The 23,925-nt window shown below is 40.4% G+C and overlaps 1 protein-coding gene across 2 annotated transcripts in view; it reads right to left on the bottom strand.

Annotated features, from left to right (window-relative positions):
- The window catches only part of LOC114647400 (uncharacterized), a 723,921-nt gene that overhangs the window by 40,882 nt on the left and 659,114 nt on the right, over window positions 1-23,925 (bottom strand). The window contains exon 2 of one of the 2 annotated variants that reach the window (XM_051923407.1): window positions 19,354-19,481. In XM_051923407.1, the coding sequence (XP_051779367.1) occupies window positions 19,354-19,429 (76 nt within the window). In that variant the 5' untranslated portion in view covers window positions 19,430-19,481. Of the gene's footprint in view, window positions 1-19,353; window positions 19,534-23,925 lie in introns of those variants that run through there. The other variant, XM_028796116.2, reaches the window with a different exon arrangement.

The raw sequence follows: 23,925 nt of genomic DNA, 5'->3' as shown, positions 1-23,925 counted from the left end.
TCCCTACCTTGTGCCCTGTGTTGGCTGGGATTGGCTCCAGCAGACCCCCGTGGCCCTGTGTTCGGATTCAGCGGGTTGGAAAATGGATGGATGGATGGATATTTTAAAAGAGAGGCCTTGATACAATGCAAGAGCCTTTTTTATTTTGCACTTTACAGGGCTTGCGTCAAGGAGCAGGGCTGTAGAGTTGGAAGCAATTATTGGGTTACTGGAGTCAGAGTTAGAAAATAGTCCGGATTTGAATTAAATGTAAATTGTTATATAATGTGTTTGGAAATTTCCAATTTCACAAATACTAATTCAATTAAACTTTTTTTTTTCAGGATACATTTTAATTTATATTGAAGACTGATTTGTAGTTGAATGTATGTGAATTTGGGTGGCACGGTGGCGTAGTGGGTAGCGCTGCTGCCTCGCCGTTGGGTGACCTGGGGACCTGGGTTCGCTTCCCGGGTCCTCCCTGCATGGAATTTGCATGTTCTCCCCGTGTCTGCGTGGGTTTCCTCCGGGGGCTCCGGTTTCCTCCCACAGTCCAAAGACATGCAGGTTAGGTGGATTGGCGATTCTAAATTGGCCCTAGTGTGTGCTTGGTGTGTTTGTGTGTGTCCTGCGGTGGGTTGGCACCCTGCCCGGGATTGGTTCCCTACCTTGTGCCCTGTGTTGGCTGGGATTGGCTCCAGCAGACCCCCGTGGCCCTGTGTTCGGATTCAGCGGGTTGGAAAATGGATGGATGGATGGATATTTTAAAAGAGAGGCCTTGATACAATGCAAGAGCCTTTTTTATTTTGCACTTTACAGGGCTTGCGTCAAGGAGCAGGGCTGTAGAGTTGGAAGCAATTATTGGGTTACTGGAGTCAGAGTTAGAAAATAGTCCGGATTTGAATTAAATGTAAATTGTTATATAATGTGTTTGGAAATTTCCAATTTCACAAATACTAATTCAATTAAACTTTTTTTTTCAGGATACATTTTAATTTATATTGAAGACTGATTTGTAGTTGAATGTATGTGAATTTGGGTGGCACGGTGGCGTAGTGGGTAGCGCTGCTGCCTCGCCGTTGGGTGACCTGGGGACCTGGGTTCGCTTCCCGGGTCCTCCCTGCATGGAATTTGCATGTTCTCCCCGTGTCTGCGTGGGTTTCCTCCGGGGGCTCCGGTTTCCTCCCACAGTCCAAAGACATGCAGGTTAGGTGGATTGGCGATTCTAAATTGGCCCTAGTGTGTGCTTGGTGTGTTTGTGTGTGTCCTGCGGTGGGTTGGCACCCTGCCCGGGATTGGTTCCCTACCTTGTGCCCTGTGTTGGCTGGGATTGGCTCCAGCAGACCCCCGTGACCCTGTGTTTGGATTCAGTGGGTTGGAAAATGGATGGATGGATGTATGTGAATTTCCCCTTGGGATTAATAAAGTATCTATCTATCTAGTTTTTTGGCAAATGTCAGTATATTACATATTTATGGTAGTTTAAACCCATGCATTAATTCACAATGGTAAAAAGAGTTTTAAAGTCTGCAGTTTTTGAACACTTTACAGTCACAAAAGATGGGAAGTATTATCTGTGTCAGTGCGTTGTAGTAGATGACAGTATAAAAATATGTGATGCAAAAATCTATAGTTTTACTGGTTCCAAAAGGAATGCGCCTAACCAACAAGATAATCAAACTTAAAAAGACACTTGCAGCATTTTCATTCCAAACTGTTAGAAGCCATACCTGGTAGGGATGAAATGCCTTGTCACTTGTATGTCATGTGCTTTCAATCAGCATAGTCAGCATACCAGTCTAATTACAAACAAAGGTGTTGAAGGTTTTGCTTATTGACTCCACAGCCCAGTGTTTCCAGAAAACCAATGTACAGGATCTAGGAGATGCCTGCTAATCGAACATCCTGCGCTCGAGGGTTACTAGTCTGTGTAGCATTTGAGAATTAATGGATCTTCAAAAGAGTCAATGTGCACCTCTGAAGTGGCACAGGAACAACAACAACATTTATTTCAATAGCACATTTTTATACACAGAATGCAGCTGAAAGTGCAACGGAAGAGATTCCAGACCAGTGAGATAGAAGACAGGTGAGTTACAGTCACACATAAACAACAAAATGGGTGCAAACTGTCTGGGGGAATTAACTCCAGAGTTAGAGGGGTCCGTTTATTTTCAAGACCTAGAACAGCAGGATTGCAGTTTTCATAAGATGGAGTTGGTAGGCAGGGATGAGGAGCCAAAATTTGTCATCTCAAAATCAGTCCCCAGAAAAGGGGTGGCAGTGACAGTTAAGAGAACTGAGACACAGAATTTATACTGCATGTTTCCTTCTTTGCACTGGTAGCAGATCCACTAGAAGCCTATCCAACCATTCAGGGTAGAGTAGGGGTGGATACACTTGTCATCATCCAATTAAATTTATAATAAATAGTGCAACTTCATATTTAAACAATCACTTTGCTGAACATAGTAGCCTATCTATACATATAAAAGGCAAAGTCCTCACTGACTCATCACTAATTCTCCCACTTTCCTTATAGGTGGGAAGCTGAAATTTCACGTGCTCATTCCTTACAGTGTACTTACAAAAGTTAGGTATATTTCATGTTCTATTGCAACACCCAGGCGGGGGAAATGGGTGTATCCCCTAAACTGTATATATAGATAGGGAAAACCCCTCCTCACTATTTCTGTAACTTCCAATATACGTAGGAAGCCCAAATTTACCATGCTGTACTTACAAATGTTAAGCATGTTTTATTTTGCGCTGTGCCCCGTAACGAACTTTCGAAAATGACGTCTTCTTTTTGGCGGTTCTCACCATTATGCTGTAAGGAACTTTCGGAACTGACCTCTCCTTTTGGCAGTTTCACTCCTCATGTCTGTTAACAGTCAAATTTATTTCACGGCTAAGATGCACAAGGGCTGTCCCCGGTCCCCCTTCTTTTTTCCGTACGCCCACTGTCCAAGCACCTACGTGGTTGGCTCCCTGCCTAAAAATGTGCATTTCTCATACACAACATTTATAATCATAAATTGAACTGTTAACAAGCATCAAATTCACTCTCAATACTAAAATAAGCCTACGACAATTACATTGACAATCATGTTACGTTATTTTTAAAATGTTTCCTTTTCTTTTTCATAACTTCTTTAACACACTACTTCTCTGCTGCAAAGCGCTGATATTTTGCTAGTAAATAATAAAAGGCAACAAGTCATCACTGCTAATAAAAATGATTCATAACAAAAGTACAGACAATTAATTAAAAAAAGTGTAAAGAAGGATGTGGCTGGTAAAGCAGATGATATGTCAAAGGTTTATTCCTCAAACGGTTTTTATTTAACACGTTAGCAACAGACATCAGGGGCCTCATGTATAAACGGTGCATACGCACAGAAATGTTGCGTACGAACCTTTCCACGCTCAAATCGCGATGTATAAAACCTAAACTTGCCGTAAAGCCATGCACATTTCCACGGTAACTCATACCTTGGCGTACGCAATTTCTCCGCTTGGTTTTGCAGACTGGCGGCACCCAGCGTCAAAGCAGTGCTACTGTTCCTGTGTGATCACCCTTTCTTAGATCCACATCCACGGCGGCGGCTTTATGAAATACACTGAAATTAACCGCATATCGTTCATAAATTTAATGCATCTGATTGTAATTAATCTGTAACAATATAATGGTCCACAGAATGGTCAAACTACTGTTCCTGTGTGCTCATCCTTTCTTTCTTAGCTCCACATTCCTGACGCGGCTTTATAAATACACTGAAATTAACTGCATATTGTTTATTAGTGTAATGCATCTGATCGTAATTAACCTGTAGCAATATAATGGGCCAGGGAATAGCCATAGTATTCCAAATACCATAACTGCTTTAGCGTTGTTACGCTCACTGCATCTTGTTCTTCTTTTTGCTGTTCCCGTTAAGGGTTGCCACTGCGGATCATCTTTTTCCATATTACTCTCACTGCACCACTCGGAGTATTTATATCACTGTATCTGAGTGGGGAATCACAGCAGCAGATGATCGGAAAGAGAATTATCGGTATACAGTTTCAAGTACACACTACCTCAACCACGGCAAAAAGCGTCAAAGCCTTTCCTGTACGGACCTCACGTTTCAGAAACAGTTTCATCCCAAGAACTATAAACGCACTCAATCAGTCCATCAAGTGCTCCTTGTAGAACTGTTTGTACTTATAAGTACAATCACCTCACTGTAAACTTACACTACAGTTATAATATTGCACAACCTGTGCTACTTTATAAAGCGCGTATGATGACAATATCATTTTTAAGATGAAATGCAGCAAAATATGTTGCTTATAGTATACAGATAAAAGTTTAACTTCATTTAAATAATCTGTATTGCTAATAATTAAACATGTGAGGACACGGTGCCATAGCGTATAGCTAGTTCCAAGGATAGCTCCTGCCTTGCACTGTATTCTTGCTGGTGCTGACGCGACACTGGAAGGATAGATGAATAGAATAATTAAACACGTACTACAAAGATATTTCAATGTTCCTTAAAAGTTTTGAAGAATCGGCGTTCTAAGCTTACAAATGGCTTAACGTCTATTACAGAGCTGATTGTGTGGCGATTGGAGAAAGAAAAGTATGGACAGGAATTGGAGGTTAGTACGTTTGAAAGAGACAGTACTTCTGTAATAAATTATTTCATCGAAGGTCGCACATGGCGCAGCAAGCCTCTTGCGTGAGCTATGAACAATCACTGCGCCACCATGTTCCCATGTTTAATAACATGCTTTCATTCCTATCATCATGAAAATGATATCACGTATACATCTCAGTATTTTAATTATTCAGAGAGCTGTAATATCTCGAATGTAATGCATTCTGTGTCCTGTCGGAGAAAGAGAAAGAACGGAAGCACGTAGTGATTCACACACATTGAGCACATAGAAGATCAAACACAGAACAAAGCATTTAACGTGCTACTTGAGAAACTAGTAAAATAAACGATTTTAAGATGAAGTTTATGATGTTCTACTTTAATGGCAAAATAAACTACGTGATTAAAGTGGAAATTTCGAGATTAAAGTTGACATTTCGTGCTTTTTTCCCCACTGTGTGCCTATGTTTTTTGTTTGTACCCTAATACGCTTTCATATGACACTCAGACGGTGGGCTACGACTTGCCTTTTCACGGCGACTTTGATATGTGATTTCTTTTTTATTTCGGGCACTGTGCGACTTTGTGAATTTGATCTTTCGAGTTTTTCCGACACTCTGTCACTCGATCAGCTTTCTTTTGTTGATTATCCCACTGTTTAAACCAACAAATAGTACGTTTTTCCTTTGCCTCCACTTGGTATTCGCTGAAATTCTTATATTTTCCCCTGTGCTTTTCCCATTGTCTTTTCACAGAAGGCTATTTATATTGATTTGCATATTCAAAGAGGCGTAATTCTGGGAGGAGTTGGGGCGGGACAGAAGGCGCGTGCACGTGCGTTACTTTTCACGCTGATCGGGATTTATGTAGTGGAAGAACGTGAAATTTTGCGTGCGCACGGATTCCTGCATCTGGATTTTTCTGTGCGTACGCACAATCCCACTTTTGTGCTTACGCCATGTTATATATAGTGTGAGTTCTACGCACGGCATTATATATGAGGCCCCAGGCCAGTCTAAAAATCTTACTTACTATGGTTCTTGTAGTAAGCATCCATTCACCTACAGGTACAGTTTGTTTTTTTTGTTTGTTTAAACAAAAATTACAATGGGAGATTAATGTATCATTAAATCTGGTAATTTCCATATCTAAACAAAACATATTTTAAAATATTTTTTAAATAAAAATTGAAATTTTGAATAGTATTGAGTAGTTCAATCCAGATTGCTATACGATAAATCTTTGTGAATTCTATTTGTTCAGTAAAAAACACGAACACATATTATTGGATGCCCAATGTTCATACTTTTGTGCAAAAAATATTTCTACCAGTGCAGTTTTATTTTTCAGTAGTTATTATTATAGCACACATTGTTGCAGAGCCAACTTCATGTACAGGAATCCATTGACTTTTGGTTACGTCCAGGGTCTGTGTCAGGTATCTATATTAAATCTGCCCCAACGTCCAATAGAACACGTGTCCGATGGCCATAGCAGACGTACCTACCCTCCTGCACCACATACGTTCTAAACAAAACCGACTACTCTGCCAGCCATATAAAAGGTACAGTATATATGTAACAGTATCTACAGCATATAGTTTACACGTTATATATTCGTATGTACAGTTTATTGTTACACAGTGTTAATCTTTTTTTCTTAGTAAATACACAACACTGTGCAATATAACATTTTGCTACCAGTCTCACTGTGTATCAGGCACCAGCTCCTTGTGTCTAAGCTTGTTCACTTGTGTCTCTTGATTACGTTTCGTATTTCATAAAATCAAGTGCATCCCTTAAACATCACAAGCTTAAAAAGAGGTGCAATGAATACCGCAGCAGACTGGACCACCCGACTAGGACCTGTCAAATGGTCAGTGTGGTGTGAAAACTCGTGAGGACAGCAATCTCCCTTGAAGATAAAGAAGATGAGCAGCATCTGATCAAGGCTAACGCCTAGTTTATACTTGACACATCCAAGCTGGGAGGGAGAGCTGCTCAGCGAAAAGTGACTTTAGATTTGGAAACACACCCATATGTGTGGGGTCTGCACGTCAGCTTCACACAAGGAGTATAAACCAGGCTTAACACCAAGGAGCTGATTGGGGTCCTTTCTTAAAGGGACAATAAAACAGCTGCTTACATCAATGTGCATCAGTCCACTGCTCATCCTGTGCGGGGAACAGCTTTTTTCACACCTCACCAGCCGCCTTCTTTTCTTCATCAGGTCCAAGTCGGACCATCTGTCCTGCCGCGCTGTTCATGGTGCCTCTTTTTAGGCTCCTTCAGCGCATAAGGCTCCCCAGCGACTCAACTGCCTGTTCTCTCAAAGGTCAAGTCACCACAAAACAGTTAAGAATTATCAAACAACATCAAAGTGGCAATGCAGTGAATGTTATCATGCAGGACTTTACTTGATCCCACTTACAATCACTGCAGCTTTAAAAAAAAAAAAAAAAAAAAAAAAAAGGCTTACCTGAATATGTGATATAATTGTATCTCACGATATACATTACATTTGATCTCTCCCCAATAATTACTGAGATGTACCCACATTGACCTGTCTCACCCAATGCCGGACCCATTAATATTTTGGAAAAATAATGCAGACAAAATACTCAAACTTTATCAGGATATTCAGGCCAAATTGACAGTATCTAAAAGAATTTTGTCTACAGCTGGCAATATAGTCACTGCCACCAGATCCTGTCTTGACCCAGAACAAGATGAGAGATCAAGATTTTTAAAGAACTTTAATTATGATAAGGACATCAGTAGTGTACTAGTTCTGAATTAAAACATTGAAGAACGACATTCCATATTCTGTATTATATAAATTTAAACAGTTGGTAATTCTGAAAATTTAAAAGTAAATAAAGTAATAAAGAGTTTATTATTACATATGAGTTTTACTTAATTACATCTTTAAACTGGTTTGCGTATTGCTATATTGTATTGTGACACAGTTCGCTTCACCCAAGTCCTTGGCAGTACACAGCCCTGCCAGTACCCACACTCTTAAAAATCAGGGTGCCAGAGTGGCTTTTCAGAGTGATGCCACTGGGGAAACATTTTTGGACCCCAAAAGACCCACCCACATGAACAGCCTTTGTTTATTTAGATCTGTAATGAGTAAATAGCCATGAACAGATTGTGGTCCCAATATTAAAAGGACTCTCGCTGCATACGTCCATTAACTCAGGCCAACTTCAGATTTTCCTAATTTGTTATGTGCTGCTAGGTATCCTACTACACAATAAAGATTTTCATTTTTTCTACATATTAGAAAGTGTTTCAAAGCAGAAAGAACAACTTCATATGCAAAGAACCCATCTTAGAATGAAATAATGTTTTGCCAGTAAAGAAACATAAAATGCTGTTAATCAATCAGCATTTTTAGAAGTGTAACAATACACACATAATTTGATAAATTGTGAAAACTGAAATAAAAGATTCACAAAAATAACCATAAGTTGAGAATTCAAGATCTAAAAAACAGTAAGTACCTGTGGGCTCACCTGGAAAACCAGGATCACGTCAGACTATCAAGTCAGGGTCCACACAATCCTTCTACCTTTTTTCTCCTTTAGAGATGCAGCAATATTGTAATAATGGTGGTCTAAATATTTTTAAATCGCACTTCATTCTTGTCAAGCCAGCAGCCACGCAAGATGGAAATTAATTGTGAGACAAGGCAGATTAAGCCCTTTAAAGTGGGAGTTTTAAAGTGTTATAATAAAATGAAGATCAGTATTCTGATAGTTATTTACCATTTGTGTTAATAAGAAGCTTTTAGCATTAAACACATCAGGGATCTCAGGTTTAAGAATGAATGGGACAGACTGCAAAATGATACTTTTAGGGCATGGGAGAAGCTTTTAGGAAAACTGCTCCCAATACACTTATGGATCAAAGTGAAGAGTAATGGGATAGGGGGAAAAAAAAAAAAAAGATGTACCACACAAAGCTACAGTATTTTACTTATCTGTTTTTATGCTTCACTTCCACTTGTTAGAGAGACAGCAACAATTAACAGACACGGCTTACATTTCAAGGTGCACCTCCCAGCATGCACGAGAGGACATATTATGGGATATTAGCAGAGATGTAAGATTTATGTGTTTGTTTTTCCTTGTTTGTTATTTTCCTTAAGGAGTTATAATAATGGCAATAGCTGAGAGTTTCTAATATATCAAATCAGTCACGGAGTGTGTGTTAATGATCAGAGGTGACTTTATTTGCATTTGACTTGTATTGTATGTTTGTTATACATTAAGACGTAACGTTGTTTAAAGTGTATTGTTTAGTGTTTATATGTTGGGAGTGTGCCTTAATGCTACTTGCATTAGTCTTTTAATAATAGTTCATGTTGTTACATTAATGTACTTTACTATAAGTTTTTTGATACGGTTTACTGATAAACTTTATTGATTTGAATCTTATACTGCTGATAAGCTAGTGCCTAATTTGAGTAATACTGACACCTTATGGACTTTTATGTAATTTACCAATAAGTTTTATGTATTCTTTTATTATTGTAGACCATACACACATATAGATATATATATTCAAATACAACATTTATTTTTATAGCACATTTATGTGCTTTACATAATGAAGAAAAATAAAAGACAAAGAAAGAATTAAAATAAGACAACATTAATTAACATAGAATAAGGAGTAAGGTCCGATGGCCAGGGAGGACAGAAAAAGCAAAAAAAACACTCCAGACGGCTGGAGAAAAAAATAAAATCTGCAGGGGTTCCAGACCATGAGACCGCCCAGTGTATTATCTTCGAATATATAAGTCAATTTCATTCTAAGCTACTGTGTGAAATTTTCTGCCTCATTTACCAGTGTCCTGAACTCATCACAGATACAGCAGTCCTTTGCTACATCCATGATGAGCCTTTTCATAATTTTGAATGATGAGCTTGTCATCTTTAGTAGTAAACATTACAGATGGACCCTTTAACAACATAGTTTTGGTTGTTATATTTTCCCTCTGCCCTACAAGTGTACTCACAGCAGCTTTTCTATATGCCATTCAGTGACCTTAAAGTTTCATTCTGTATCTAATTCAGTCCCATTCACTCTTGAACCGGAGATTCCCGACTGCTGTTTTATGCTAAGACCTTAACATTAATGAAAAAGGAAAATAAATGTCAAGAGTTTTGATTTTCCTTTAAAATACAATGCTTTAAAATCCCCACTTTCAAGAACCAACACACTGTGCTCTCCATCTTATGTTGCTGTCGGTTTTACACATAATGCCTAACAGAATGAGGTGTAATTGAAAATATTTAAACCACCTGTAATAAAATACTGCTGGATCAGAAATGTGAAACAAGTCGATAAGATTGTGCGGATCCTGACTTGGTACTCCGATGATGCCGTAAGCCACACAGGAGTTGCTTTTCCTGTTGAGTCCACAGATGCAAACTTCCTTTTATTATTCTGAATGGTGCAATACAAACGGTACCCTGCCTCCTCCTGTTGGACTCCTCTAAAATAATTAAACAAGTCTGTCTTGGGGCAGCCTCTTTAACTTTGTTCACAGTTCCCACCCTGCTGTGGTCTTATTGACTGACCCATATTCCTCCTGATCCTTGTCAGGGTAGCAAGCCAGTAACGCAGCCAAGAACAGGAGATTAAATCCTTATGAGGCAGACGTCCTACCATCACATTCTGCTACATTATTATTAATATTTTTGTTGCTTTTTTTTTCCCCCACTTGTGGTGCCTCTGCAAATCATGAGGTGCTTATGACCATGTTACGCGGGTCTTGTAGCACTCATCTGCTGTGTATTTAAATTACACCTGCCCGAGTACCACTATGATTTTTTTTAAGCTGCTGGCATTCATTTGCGCTGTGCAGCTGTTACTATAACATTAAAGCATAATAATAAATATGTATGCCTGTACATGCTTTAACACCCAGAATCATTAACCTAAGCTTGAATATATTTGAATATTTACTTATTTTTATTTGGAAAATTCAAAACATATTTCTTGGATAATTTGACACCCTAGTATTAATGCATTTGGGATGCTGTGAGCAAAAAACTGGGTGACTCTGCATGTGAATTAAGTGACATGCGAAACACAAGATTTACCCAAGGATGTTTTGATAATGTTTGCTGTTTGCTAATTTCCCTGCGTTGGTCACCTACTGTGACAGCTAAATCACAAACTTTCATACCTCATTTCTGCATGAAAATGTGAAATTCTCACCCATCGTCATAAAGCACATGTGGTAAGTAACATTTAAACAAAATGTGTTGTGTCATCAATCGATAGGTTGTGAAAAGTCAAACAAACAGATTTTACTTTTTTTTTCAGTTTAAGATCAGGTCACATAATTACTTCTGATGAAAACAAAATGATGTGTCATTTCTGGGCAACTTCTTCCTATTACAAGTTCCCAGTCTCTGTAACCTCATTGGTAGTTTTGTTAACTTTGACAGCACAGAAATGAAGGATTCGTATATTAGGAACTCGCCCAAAGTCATCATCTTCAAAAGGAATTTGAAAGACGTCTCGATCCTGAACAGTTTTGTTCTATTCTGAGTCCTCCATTCTTCACTTATGTGAGTGTAGCACGGGTTGTGGCATTTAATTTAATAAATGCTTATGCTTCCGAGTCATATAATGGGTCTCACTCATGAAAATTTGAATGCGATTTTACTAAAATCTTAAGCCACATTCACAAATCATGAATACAACCTCAATTTTTTCTTAATACCATAAATACCAATCAGTCGTAAGTTGTCAGGTGCGTGCATGTCAGTTCGCTACCTGTGCCCAGGATCTGCCAAAATGTCAAAAGCAAAAAAAAAAAAGAAAGGAAAAAAAGAAACTTCAAAGAAACAGAGTTCGAGGTACAGTCGACTCTTGATATACGACCGGCCTGACATGCAAACAACTTGATTTACAACCAAAATTTTTGTTTTGAATTACGACCAACGTCTTGCATTACGACCCGAATGTGGTCACGTGTATCCGCTTGTGCGATTGTAAACAAACAGCCGAGAGCGTTCGTAAGTGTAAGTCGGAGCCCAGATACATGTGTTTGTGGAGGTAATTTCGGTCAGTGCAGTGATTTATAGAATTTATTTCGATAATTGCTAAGGAAGGAAGAGAAGGTAACGAAGGTAAAGAAAGCGATCACAATTGAAACGAAGAAGGAAATTGTGCAGAAATATGAGAGTGGTGTTCGTGTGACCGATCTCGCTAATATGTACAGCATGTCGAAATCCACCATCTCAACAATTTTACAAAGAAAAGATTTGTATAAGGAAGCTCCTTCCAAACAATAACACCTTCCATTTCATTCTCCTCCTCCTTCCTTCCTGCATGCCAAAGATGTCAACTTAAATGGTGAGTACAGTATGAAATTGTTGTTTCTGGTAGGCTAGGCACTTTTTATAACTTTTTGGTTAGTACATTAGAAAAATTATTGGTGTTTTTGGTAAGTTATGTACATTATACAACCCTTTTTTATTATGAAAAGGTTAAGAGACTGTGGAAGATTGTGAGTTCGCTTCCCGGTTCCTCCCTGTGTGGATAGCGCTTTGAGTACTGAGAAAAGCGCTATATAAATGTAATGAATTATTATTATTAAGTAAGTGTTGCTGTGGGAGGTTCGGAACACATTAAGGGCATTTCCATTATTTCTTATGGGAAAAATAGTCTTGACTTACAACCAACTTGAGTTACAACCAGCCCTGGCGAACGAATTGAGTTCGTAAGTCAAGGGTCCACTGTACTTTTAAAACAAGTTACAGCGTGGGCTCTTATCAAGCGCACTTGTGGCGTATGCATTATTACATACTAGCTGTGTAAGTGTGTGCTGTAAAAAGCTCGGACTCCTAGAAATTATTGAAATCGTCAGAAAAAAAATTGAAATGCAGAGTTGGCGGTTTCATTTCGAGGACGTGCTCACTCCCCTTGTCTTTTAGCGGCCAAGCGAGTTTCTCTCGTTTGTCTTTTCTCGGCGGTTTTACTGTGGTGACGGAGTCGCTTTCTTTCAGCTTCATGCTGTAGCCTCATCCTTCTTTCTTCTTCCAACTTGTTAACTTGGGGCCGCCTTGCTGGCTCTTTGAGCTTCATGCTGTAGCCCTGCACTCCTGGGCTGGACAGACAGACACACACTTCCACATGTAGACGTTTATATATAAGATAAGCCCATCCTTTGGCATCTATGGATGGTTTAGAGGAGACATAAGCCAGATCTTCAATAGGTAACCGCTGTCCCCTACTAATATAAACAGCCTATTTTTACCTCTCAAATAAATACAATTTAGAGGACAAACGTTTACTCTTACGAAGAAGCCAGCTGACTTGTGCAGCTCCTCATTCCAGACGTGTACTAATGGAACTGTGCTGCAGAATGAAACTGTTGTGCATACCACTGGGCAATGACGTTGAGCAGCACACACTTTGATAGAATGAAAGTGTTTTCTATTCATTTAGGCAAACGCATCTTTGGATGAAGCTTTGAGTCATGTGTGTGTCCACTCTATTACAAGAATGACCCTGTGTAGGTTGGCCAGCTTGTAAAAGCTTCGACTAACTTTCACATTCTTTTCCCCACCATTTGAGAACTGGATTTAATCCACATTACTGTTAATATGCCGTTAAGTGCTCCAGGTAGTATGCGGCTCATAGATGGTACAGAAATCCCAGACCTGTCTGCAATCTCCCAATGAAATTTCCCTGTAGTCAAAAACCAAGTGCCAACAGGACTTGCAGATGTACTTAAAAGAAGTGGTGAGGCGGCCTTCTGCTGTTATGCACCTAAAATCTGGAATAGCCTGCCAGTAGGAATTCGCCAGGCTAATACAGTGGAGCACTTTAAAAAACTACTGAAAACACATTATTTTAACATGGCCTTCTCATAACTTCACTGTAATTTAATCCTGATACTCTGGATATCTAATTCATTATAATAACTATTCATTCAAAATCCGTACTAACCCCTACTCTCTCTTCTGTTTCCTTTTCCGGTGTCCTGTTGGTGGTGGCGTGTGCCACCACCATCTACCCAAAGCACCATGATGTTCCAACAATGATGGATGGATTAAAAGCCAGAAGTCTGTATGACCATCAGCATCAAGTGACTCCGTGAAAAACCCGAACTACCAAGAGGACTATTTCATTTATGTTAGGTATAATGCCCAGAGGGGACTGGGCGGTCTCGTGGCCTGGAACCCCTACAGATTTTATTTTTTTCTCCAGCCTTCTGGAGTTTTTTTTTTGTTTTTTCTGTCCACCCTGGCCATCGGACCTTACTCCTTTCTATGTTAAGTAATGTTGTCTTATTTTAATTTCTTATTTTGTCTTTTATTTTTCTTCTCTTCATTATGTAAAGCACTTTGAGCTACTTTTTGTATGAAAATGTGCTATAGAAATAAATGTTGTTGTTGTTGTACTCAAATGTTTTTGCTCTTTTCAGAATAGGATCCATAACCATAAATGCACCAGAATGGGTCTCAGTTGTCTAAAACGACTAATCTGCCAACACATTGGCGCGATCCTGAAATCTGCGCTTTCTGCTCAGTGTGCCCTGCAGGGGTCCCCAACTCTGGTCCTGGAGGGCCGCAGTGGCAGCGGGTGTTCATTTTAACCCTTTTCTTAATTCGCTACCTGTTTTTGCTGCTTTTGAATTCATTTTCACTTGTTCCCCTGAATTTCTTCACTTCTTTCCTTAAATGGCACCCAAACAGAAGTGAAATGTGAAGTGAGGGAGAAAACAGAAGACCAACTTGTAGCCCTTCGGTGCCGCTAAGATTCACACCGTCAATATGACGGCGATTTATTTATTTTTTTGGTGGAGATTCCAGGGACGCACCCAGCCTTGGCCTGACCTGCACACACTGCCTCACAGAGACAAAAAAGCAGCCAGTAATAAAACCGCAATTAAAGAATGTATTAAACAATAATAAATGAAATATAGCCAAACTACAACAATCCCACTGCAGCTCCCCTTACAGCGATGTACAGTAAACACAAATTCAACAATAAGAAACCACTAACAAAAACCACACACTATGAAATCCATGAAAAATGGCAACTGAAGAAATGAGAAGATGGTAGACAGTCCAGCGATCAGCACGCTGTATGTGAATGTAAAGGTCAGTCCTACCAGCATTTCCTGATGAGATGATGGCGTATGAATGGGTTCAGCAGCTCTCCTTTCTTCACAAGACTACAAAAAATCCTCAGACAATCCTCATGCAGAAGGAAAACACCAGACAGTCCATACACCCAAAACAGGAGATGATCCAGGACAAAACAAGAATCCTTGCAGTGGGTTGGCACCCTGCCCAGGATTGGTTCCTGTCTTGTGCCCTGTGTTGGCTGGGATTGGCTCCAGCAGACCCCTGTGACCCTGTGTTCGGATTCAGCGGGTTGGAAAATGGATGGATGGATGGATGGATGGAAAACAAGAATCCACAATTAGCAAATGGGAAGGCAAACAGACAGGCAGCTCTAGACAAGACTTCTCTCCTTTTAAATGTCGTGCCAGCCTCCTTGTATCCATCAGCCCCTGCACCCTCAGCAGTAGACCAATCACAGCCAGTGCAGGGACTGCTGGGAGTTGAAGTTTCAATCCCCAGTAGCACCACTACAAACTAAGTCAGGGCCTCAAACTCCAACCAGTTTCTTAAATAGGCACCAGTTCTTGTTAATTAAACCCATTTTTTAATTCCATGGCTTCTTGCTGCTCTTGTTGTACAATAGCAGACATTTCCGATTTTCTCTTTTCTAAGAGCACTGTTAAAATGTTTTGGGGACCTGAGCAGATCAACATTCCTGAAACATTCAACTTTCTTTATTTTCAGATATCATACGATGGACACAGTTTACTGTTCATGTTTTGGCTCATTTTGTACTTCATTATTGTTTGGCTGCTAATTAAGGAAAAAAAACAATTAAGGGGTCTGAGTCTTCAAGAGCAAGTCAATTACAGTTAGTTCAAAAGAAGTTAATTAGGAGCAAAAACAGGTCACTAATTAAGAGAAGGGTTAGAATGAAAGCCTGCAGTAGTGCGAGATCAGACACTGTTACATTCAATCTGATCAGGTTCAACTCAATGTTCTTTTATAGGAAAACACTCTCAGTTAGGTACAGGCCTGTGTGCGGAGTTTACTGAGAAACAAAACAAGACCCCTGTGTTGTTGAATAATCATCAGACTAGTAGCTAATGTGACAGACAAATCATTGAAGGATGTGATATCTTGTCATTTATAATTCACATATTTATACAGTATTTATTCATTTAAAATGTGTATATCATACTTTTTATTATTTACACACGCACTACGCTTGGTCCTGAGTATGCGTACGATCCACTCATTTTTACAAACGGATGGTCCTTACTAAAACATTGATAAATACCAGATATTCCCTCTATGAACAAATTCATTCTGCTCACATTTCATGAATGAGGCCCAATGAGTTTTATTACAAATGACTTATACAGAAAACAAATAAATTTATGCCTCTTCCAAGCATCCATTAATATCTAAATACAAGTGAAATTCTCTGTGTGCACAAAAATCAGACAAGTAAACCTTACAGAAACTGGCGCAATCACACTAACAAAAAGTTAAAATTCATAAACATCAAACTGTGCAGCAACAACACACAACTGAACAACAGAGTGAAGAGTAAAGAAAAACAGGACAAGCCTCATTTCATTTACAAAACAACTGAATCGGAAAAATACCTTGAATATTATACACACACATTAAAATCTCTATAAAAAGAAAAACCATTTAAAAAAAAAAATTGTGAGGAGTCTCCCCTCGACCTTCTCGTATACTCAAGATATGGAGATGGATATTTGAGGAGTAAACCGCAAGACAATGATTATATTTTTACATTTTATGTACATTAAAGGACCATCAACAACAAATCGAATCAAATTAATAATACTGTATGATGAACAATTATTTTAAAAGTAAAGTTGAATAAATTGGACTCTGTAGCTGCAAGAATAAAAAATTTGCCGTGATAATTTTATTTTGGCAAACAATTCCGGTAAATTTCCACTTTCAGCAAATGGAAGTTGCTCAAAAGTTGCAAGACACTTTAGTAATGTGTGCAATGTAATAATTGTACACAATTTTGTTTACATAAATCAAAAACGTTCTCAAATATGTACAGCAGACCCCCGCAAAGTCGCGGTTCAGAGTTCGCGGCCTCAGTTGTTTGCAGATTTTACCTTAGAACCTAACTAATAATTGTTAGCGGAAACTGCAAATATCCTCAATTTTTTTATGGCTTTTTTCGTGGCAATACTGCACTGTAGAGAGAACACAAAGCAACCGTAGAGGAAAAGGCGGCTTGTGACGGTGAAAGTAGCCAATCCGAGAGCGTTATTTATTTCTCCTGGCTGCTGATTGGCTGCTGCTATGTGACGTATCTCCAGCAGATGCAGCCCAGCATTCCAGTATCATAACAGTTTACTATGTGTGTCGCTATCTTGAGTGTTTCGCTGAGCGTTCTTGTGTTTTTCATTTTGTTCTTCTTAAAGCCCTAAGATGCCGCCCAAATGTCCCGCACCTTCTAAGGCTTCTGGCAATGAACCTAAGCGCCAGAAGAAGGTTAAGACACTCCAGGAGAAGGTTGAACTACTGGATTTGCTCCCGGAACTAAAAAGTTAGGCCACAGTAGCCACCCGAGGAGCTGTAAATCCTGTGCTTTGCTGTTGTCATTATCTTCATTACATACTGTACCTTCATCGTACTGCACAGCTAATTCATCATCATCATTTTCAATCAATATCATTCATTATGGGTGAGTACCTGTACATTTTACTGTATTTTTATTTAATTAAATTATTAAGTATTTACCCTACTTATACCAAAGAAATGGTCAGCGCATACAAAAGAAAACGTGCTTGCATGAATTCCAGTACATAGAGGTAACATCGGTATTTTACATTCTAGCACTCTGGGAGACATAGCAGTACAGTACTGTACAGTATACGGGTTTACCTTTACATTCTTTCTTTGAGGGTAATGTATTAAGCTGAGTTTGAAATTAAAGTGTTTTGGGGGCATATTTAGGGTTTAAACTATAAAAATAGGCATTTGAACTTTTGTCTTCTGTGTAATTTTCATTTTTATTTGTTTACTCTGTTTGTGAAAGGCGCTCTATAAATGCAACTTATTATTATTATTATTATTCTTGACCACATCCAAAATTCACGGGTGCTCTAGGTACGCAACCCTCGCGAATTTCGGGGGTCGTCTGTATTACCATTTGAATGTCAAACGGAAAATTAAGATTATCTAGAAAACTGGTCGTTTTCTGAAAAAATGCAGAGTGACAAAAAATGCTGAGAATGTGGTGCTTTACCAGAATATGATGTGAAATGATCAAATTTTGAATATTTTTTGGGAAACGTTTCAGGTAAAGTATCACTTCTGGTTAGTGGAAATTGCTCAAAAGTTGATAGAAATCTACATTTTGTACCTAATACTTGTATGCAAAATTTGGTTGACCAAAGCGAACTCAAGTGATCGTGTTTACACACACGCAACTCCAAAAATGGCATTTTCGGACTCGGGGAGGTCTAAAACATCGAGACTCATCAACATCTCAACATTGAATCTATGGACGATTACAATACTCTCCCTATACTTCGTATACAAGAAAGTAATGAAAACAGACTTTCTCCTTTACTAAAACATGGTGATGGATATTTGAGGAGCAAACTGCAAGACAAGGATTAAAAAGTAAAAGTTGGATGCAGGTGGATTTTCACCTCCTTAGCCCCCCCGATCTCCTACCCACCTTTCTCAGACCATTTTATGCAGGTGGGTGAATTAAAAAGACAACGTCCACCCTGTTCACAAACCACGTGTTGCTGTTTGGCTAGCCATCCACGTCTGCCCATCCTACACATGAATTCATTTTGGTCGATTTTTCTAATTATGACTTTTAACTTTTAATTTTGTGACTGCGATTTGAAAAAGGATTGAAGTGCCAGTCTGTATAATAACAGGGGCGTGCTTCGCAGAGGTTTAAGAAGAAAATGGAACTTGCAAAAGACGTTAAGCATGGGCATTAAAAATTAAATTATTTTTGGATTGCCGGTCTTTTTCAAATTGGCACACGATGCATTCGTGACATATTACTAAAAATGTTTAAAACGTATTAGTCATACTCGATAAGATAAAAGCTGTGCATTAATTGCCGTCTGTCAGTCATATTCCGTTCTTCTCAAGTACATGTTGGAGTGGTTTCGGTGTTTTATTGCGTTTTCAAAGCGATATTTCACGTCAGAAAAATGAGTTTGTTTTAGGAAGTTGTGATTTGAGTTTGGAAATCTGAAATGCCGAATTCAAGACGAAAAGCGAAGTTTACCACCGCTGACCATTAAAAAGCATACGACGGCAACGACTGTTTACCGCAGTGGCCTCCGTTCTGTAACTTAAGTTAGCGCGGCGCCCTCCCCTAACATCTCGGCCAAGTTCGCGGCTCTCAGTCGCCCTCCTCGGTTACTTCTTTTGCTGTTCCGTTCCCCTGAGATAATCCGCTCTCACTCTGACATCTCGGCCTGCACACAACATCCGACACATCTGGACTTCGGAGTCGAGTCCAGCCCGCAGCCGTTAAAGTTTCTTAAGTTTTAACACGAAGGCCTGTCACTCGAATCTGTCACCGCGCCTTGTACTACAACACCCTAACCCGAGCGCTGTGCTCACCGTCCGCGTCCGTCACGGTAACTCCGAGGGACAACAAAAGGATCGGGAAGGTCGTCCAGGTGACGATTCTCTCCATCTTTTCCAGGACATACGGAATTGTCGACCTGTTTTAGGTAGCAAGAGTCCCTCTGTCAGCCATTCCGCTCCTCAACGTCGTTAGTTTCGCTTTCGTTAGTGACGCCCTCCCTGTGGACAAGAAAAAAAAGCCAACGAGAAGAAGAGGCGGCGACTCCTCAAAACTGCAAACTGTCTGGAAGCCTCGATAAAGAAAAAGGGAGAACTGCGCCTGTGACAGCTGGAAAGGCCCGGCGGCAGCAGGACCCCTCTTGTTCAAGGATACGCATGTTAGCAGATGGCGCAGGTTTACAAAAATCAAACAAGCAGCAAACGCGCCTCCGTGGCTGAAAATATTGTAACGTGCCGGAGGGAACAGACGTGCTTCTCGGCGCAAACCCGGTGCTAACGGGCCGTACGAGTTTTGTTGGTTTTCCATGTGTCCGAATATCGCCATCCTGACACTTTGTGCGCTCTCGGACACTCTGAGGTCCGTCATCGGCCGCTCACGTCTGCAGCATCCCCGTGCCCGCACATACACGCCGCCCCCTGGGGTCAGGTGCAGGGCTGTCAGGTATTACAATCACTGCCCGCCTCACCGAATCCATCAGCAAGCCAACGTCGCCAGTTCTGCAAAACGAAATCACTGAAGTGTTGTTTAGTAATTAACACGATGAAAAACTTAAATCATCGTAAAAGAATGGCCTTGTCACTCGCACAAGTAGCTTGAATTGACCCCACTTTTACTAACATACTGCGACGCCGGACCTCCAAGAAAACCATACAGGTGAGGTCCACGCAGCACCGGATTAAAGCGGGCTGGATTGTGACAAAAGAGTGACATAAAAAGGGACCAGGGCAGTTACCTGGTAGATGCATAACAAGCATTAGTCATAATGCATTTTATTACAACAAATGTTTTTTGATTTGCCAACTGTTGGAATGAAGAAGCAAAGCATTTCATTGCTGCAAATGTTAAGTGATGCACCATCTGTTGGAATGAGAAATGCAATCCATGTCATTACTGAAAATGACAGATAGATAACTTTATTTGTCCCCAGGGAAAAAAATTTGGCATTTTGCAGAAGCTCTTTTAATATAGAAATAGGTAAATCAATAAATATAAATATGGTCTGAACACACATCAGCATAACTAAAAAACAAGTAAATTAAAAAGAAAGAAATCTTCTGACTTCGCAGTCCCAGTCACAGTGAGATGCTATACAGACATATTGACGCTGGTATAAAAAACTCAGATTCACATTTCGTGATACACTTCTGTTGAAGTCCACAGTGTGTGTGTGTCACACTGAGGATGTGCAGCGTTGTTCATGATGGCACTCAGTTTTGATTTTAATTTTCTCCCTTGCTACGACCTTCCAGAGTGTGTCCCATAACAGAGTCTGCCCTTTTAATTAGCTTGTTGATTCGGTGGGCCTCTCTTGAAGTGATGTCACCAGCCCACCATGCCACACTGGCAATCACAGACTTGTAGAAGATGTGAAGGACATCACTTCTCATATTAAAGGAACACAGTCTCCTAAGGAAGAGGAGTCTGCTCTGCCTTTCCTTATATGGTTCCTGTGTGTTATGAGACCAATCCAACCTGTCATTAATGTGGACCCCCAAGTACTTGTAGGAGTGGACCACCTCTACATCCATTCCCTGAATAGTGACCAGGCATAGGGGCTTTTTGGTGTGTTGAAGGTCAATAAGCAGTTCCTTGGTTTCGCTGATGTTAAGTTGAAGACAGGTCTCAAAGTTCTCCAGCTGACTCAATACCCCCCATAAGTGCAGAGTCATCTGAGATTGCCTGTGAGTGACCTCACCGGCTGTTATATTTCTAGTCAGAGGTGTACAGAGTGAAGACAAAAGGAGGCTGGCCTGTGTCTTGTGTTGCTCCAGTGTTGCTCACACTGTCCTTGACCCTCACAAACTGCGGTCTGCCCGACAGATGGTCCATCATCAGGACACCACAAGCTCACCCACCTGCCTGTCTCGGAGTTTACCACTTAACAGGGATGACTGGATGGTATTGAAGGCACCGGAGAAATCAAAAATCATCATCCTCAGAGTGCTGCCAGCTTTGTCCAGGTGAGACTAAGCCTTGTGGGGCAGATACAGTGCCCTCCATAATGTTTGGGACAAGGACACATTGTTTCTTGATTTCCCCCTTTGCTCCACAGTTTAACATTACCAATGAAACAATTCAAATGTGATTAATTTAACATTGCAGATTTCATTTAATGGGATTTGCTTACATTTCAGTCACAACATGTAGAAATGACAACACTTTTACAAAGTGGTCCACCCATTTCATAGGGGACACCATAATGTTTGGAGCATCACAATGGCAGTTCTATTAAAGCAGTCATATTTAGGTCTTTGTCACAGATCCCTGCTGAGTGCCTGCAATTCACAGAGATCAACGGGTGCTGAGGGTCTTCTCTGGTGAGGCTCCTCTCATGCAGCTGTCTTCATCTCCTGCTTGTTTTGGGGGGCTTGTCCCCTTAAGGTTTCTCTTCAGCATGTAGAAGGCCTGCTCAATTGGATTGAAATCGGGTGACTGGTTTGGTTCCAAGAATTTTCCATTTTTTAGCAGTATGCCGTCCAGTGAGTTTAACAGCAATTACCAGAATTTGAGCAGGTCAGATGTTTCCACACACCTCAGAATTGCCATCAGCAGTTCAGTCATCATTGAAGAGAAGTGTGCCAGGACCTGCGGCAGCCATACATGCCAAGCCATTACACCCCCAGCACCACCATGTTTACCAGATGAGGTGGTCTGCTTTGAATCTCTGGCAGTTCCTTCATGTCTCCACACTCTGCTCTTGCCATCACTCTAATCAGGTTCATCTTTGTCTCGTCTGTCCACAACACCTTTACCCAGAAGTCCTTTTTCACAAGCTGTAATCTGGCCATCCTGTTTTTCTGGTTTGCATCTTGCACTGTGGCCTCTGTATTTGTGTTCATGAAGTCTTCTGCTGATAGTCATTTCTGACACGTCCACATCGGCCTCCTGAAGACTGTGTATGATCTGTCAGACAGACATTTGGGGCTCCTCCTATACCAGGGGTGGGTAATGTCGGTCCTGGAGGGCCGCAGTGGCTGCAAGTTTTTGTTCCAGCCCAATTTCTTAACGAGAAGTCAGTTATTGCTGATGACACACTTATTATTCAAGTGACATTTTGATGCTTCATTTCAGTGGTCTCGCTTGTTAAGGTTCCCCACCCTTAATTGCTTATTTCAGTCTTAAACTGCTGTATTTACTGTTTTAATGGCTCCTTATTAACAATAAGATGTAAAAGACAAAGCAGCTAGAAGTTCTCCATCTTACTTGTTTCCTTTTACATCTGTGTGTTCATCATGCTCTGTTTGATTTAATAAAACACTCAATAGAAAAATGATCTGTTTTAGGCTTCAAATCATTTGGATGATATCCTTGGAAAGGAAAAAATCTACGATACAAGAACCTTACATTGTGCGGACTAACAAGCCAAAAAATTAAATAAGGTCTGAAATTGGAAAGGATTGGTTTCTAAATAAGCAATTGGGTTGGAATGAAAACCTGCAGCCACTGCGGCTCTCCAGGACCGACATTGCCCACTCCTGTCGTATACCATAGTGAGGATTCTTCTGTCATCAGCAGTGGAGGTCTTGTCCTACCAGTCCCTTTGTGATTCCTGAGCCCATCAGTGCGTTCTTTCTTCTTCACGATATTCCAGACCTAAGGTGTTACCAATGTCTCAAATGGTTTTATTCTTATTTTCCAGCCACATCGGCCTAGGATTCAGTCTCTCCCAACTGTCCATCGATTATAAGAGTCTACCAAATAGGAAAGGTATCACTAATCAACCCGTTTCAGTTGCCCGTCCACCCATATCATTCCATGAAAAAGGCCTCCCAGCCATGTAAGGCACTATCTGTCCCGGCCAGGATGCTAGGCAGCCAATGTCATCTATCAGACATGACTATGAAGAAATAACTTGGACTTGAAAAATGGCAGAAGTATCCTTTAAGGTGGCCTGGGCATGTAATTAGGATGCCTCCTGGAGGTCGTCCTCAAGAGTTTCGTGGGGCATAGGAAGACAACTGAAGAGCACACTCAGCACATACAGGAGGGATTTGTCTCTTGACTGTCCTAGGAGCATCTAGGTCCTCAGTGACAGTGACAGAGGAAGGACATGTGCATGAGTGGGCCCTGCGATGAACTGCTGATCTGTCCAGGGTTGGTTCCACCCTTGTGCCCATGTTAGATTAAGGGTCTTCAGGAACATTCTCTTAGGTAGTAACCACCCCCACCTGAAACTCTGCGGTCTTCACTCACTTGTAATTACCCTTACAACATGACCCTTCTTGGGATTCCAGTAGAGTGTGCTGTGGTAACTCTCAAATGCCAAACATCAGGAGAACGGATTTGTGCATTTGCATGCTGTGAAGTGACATGCCCAAAGGTCACATGAGGGGCAATGGGGCCATATAGAATAGTCAATCATGTACTAACCTGCTTGATCCAAT

This window comes from Erpetoichthys calabaricus, chromosome 2 (assembly GCF_900747795.2).
Source record: "Erpetoichthys calabaricus chromosome 2, fErpCal1.3, whole genome shotgun sequence".
Taxonomy (NCBI): Eukaryota; Metazoa; Chordata; class Cladistia; order Polypteriformes; family Polypteridae; genus Erpetoichthys; species Erpetoichthys calabaricus.
This window is presented reverse-complemented; position numbering and strand designations above follow the sequence as displayed.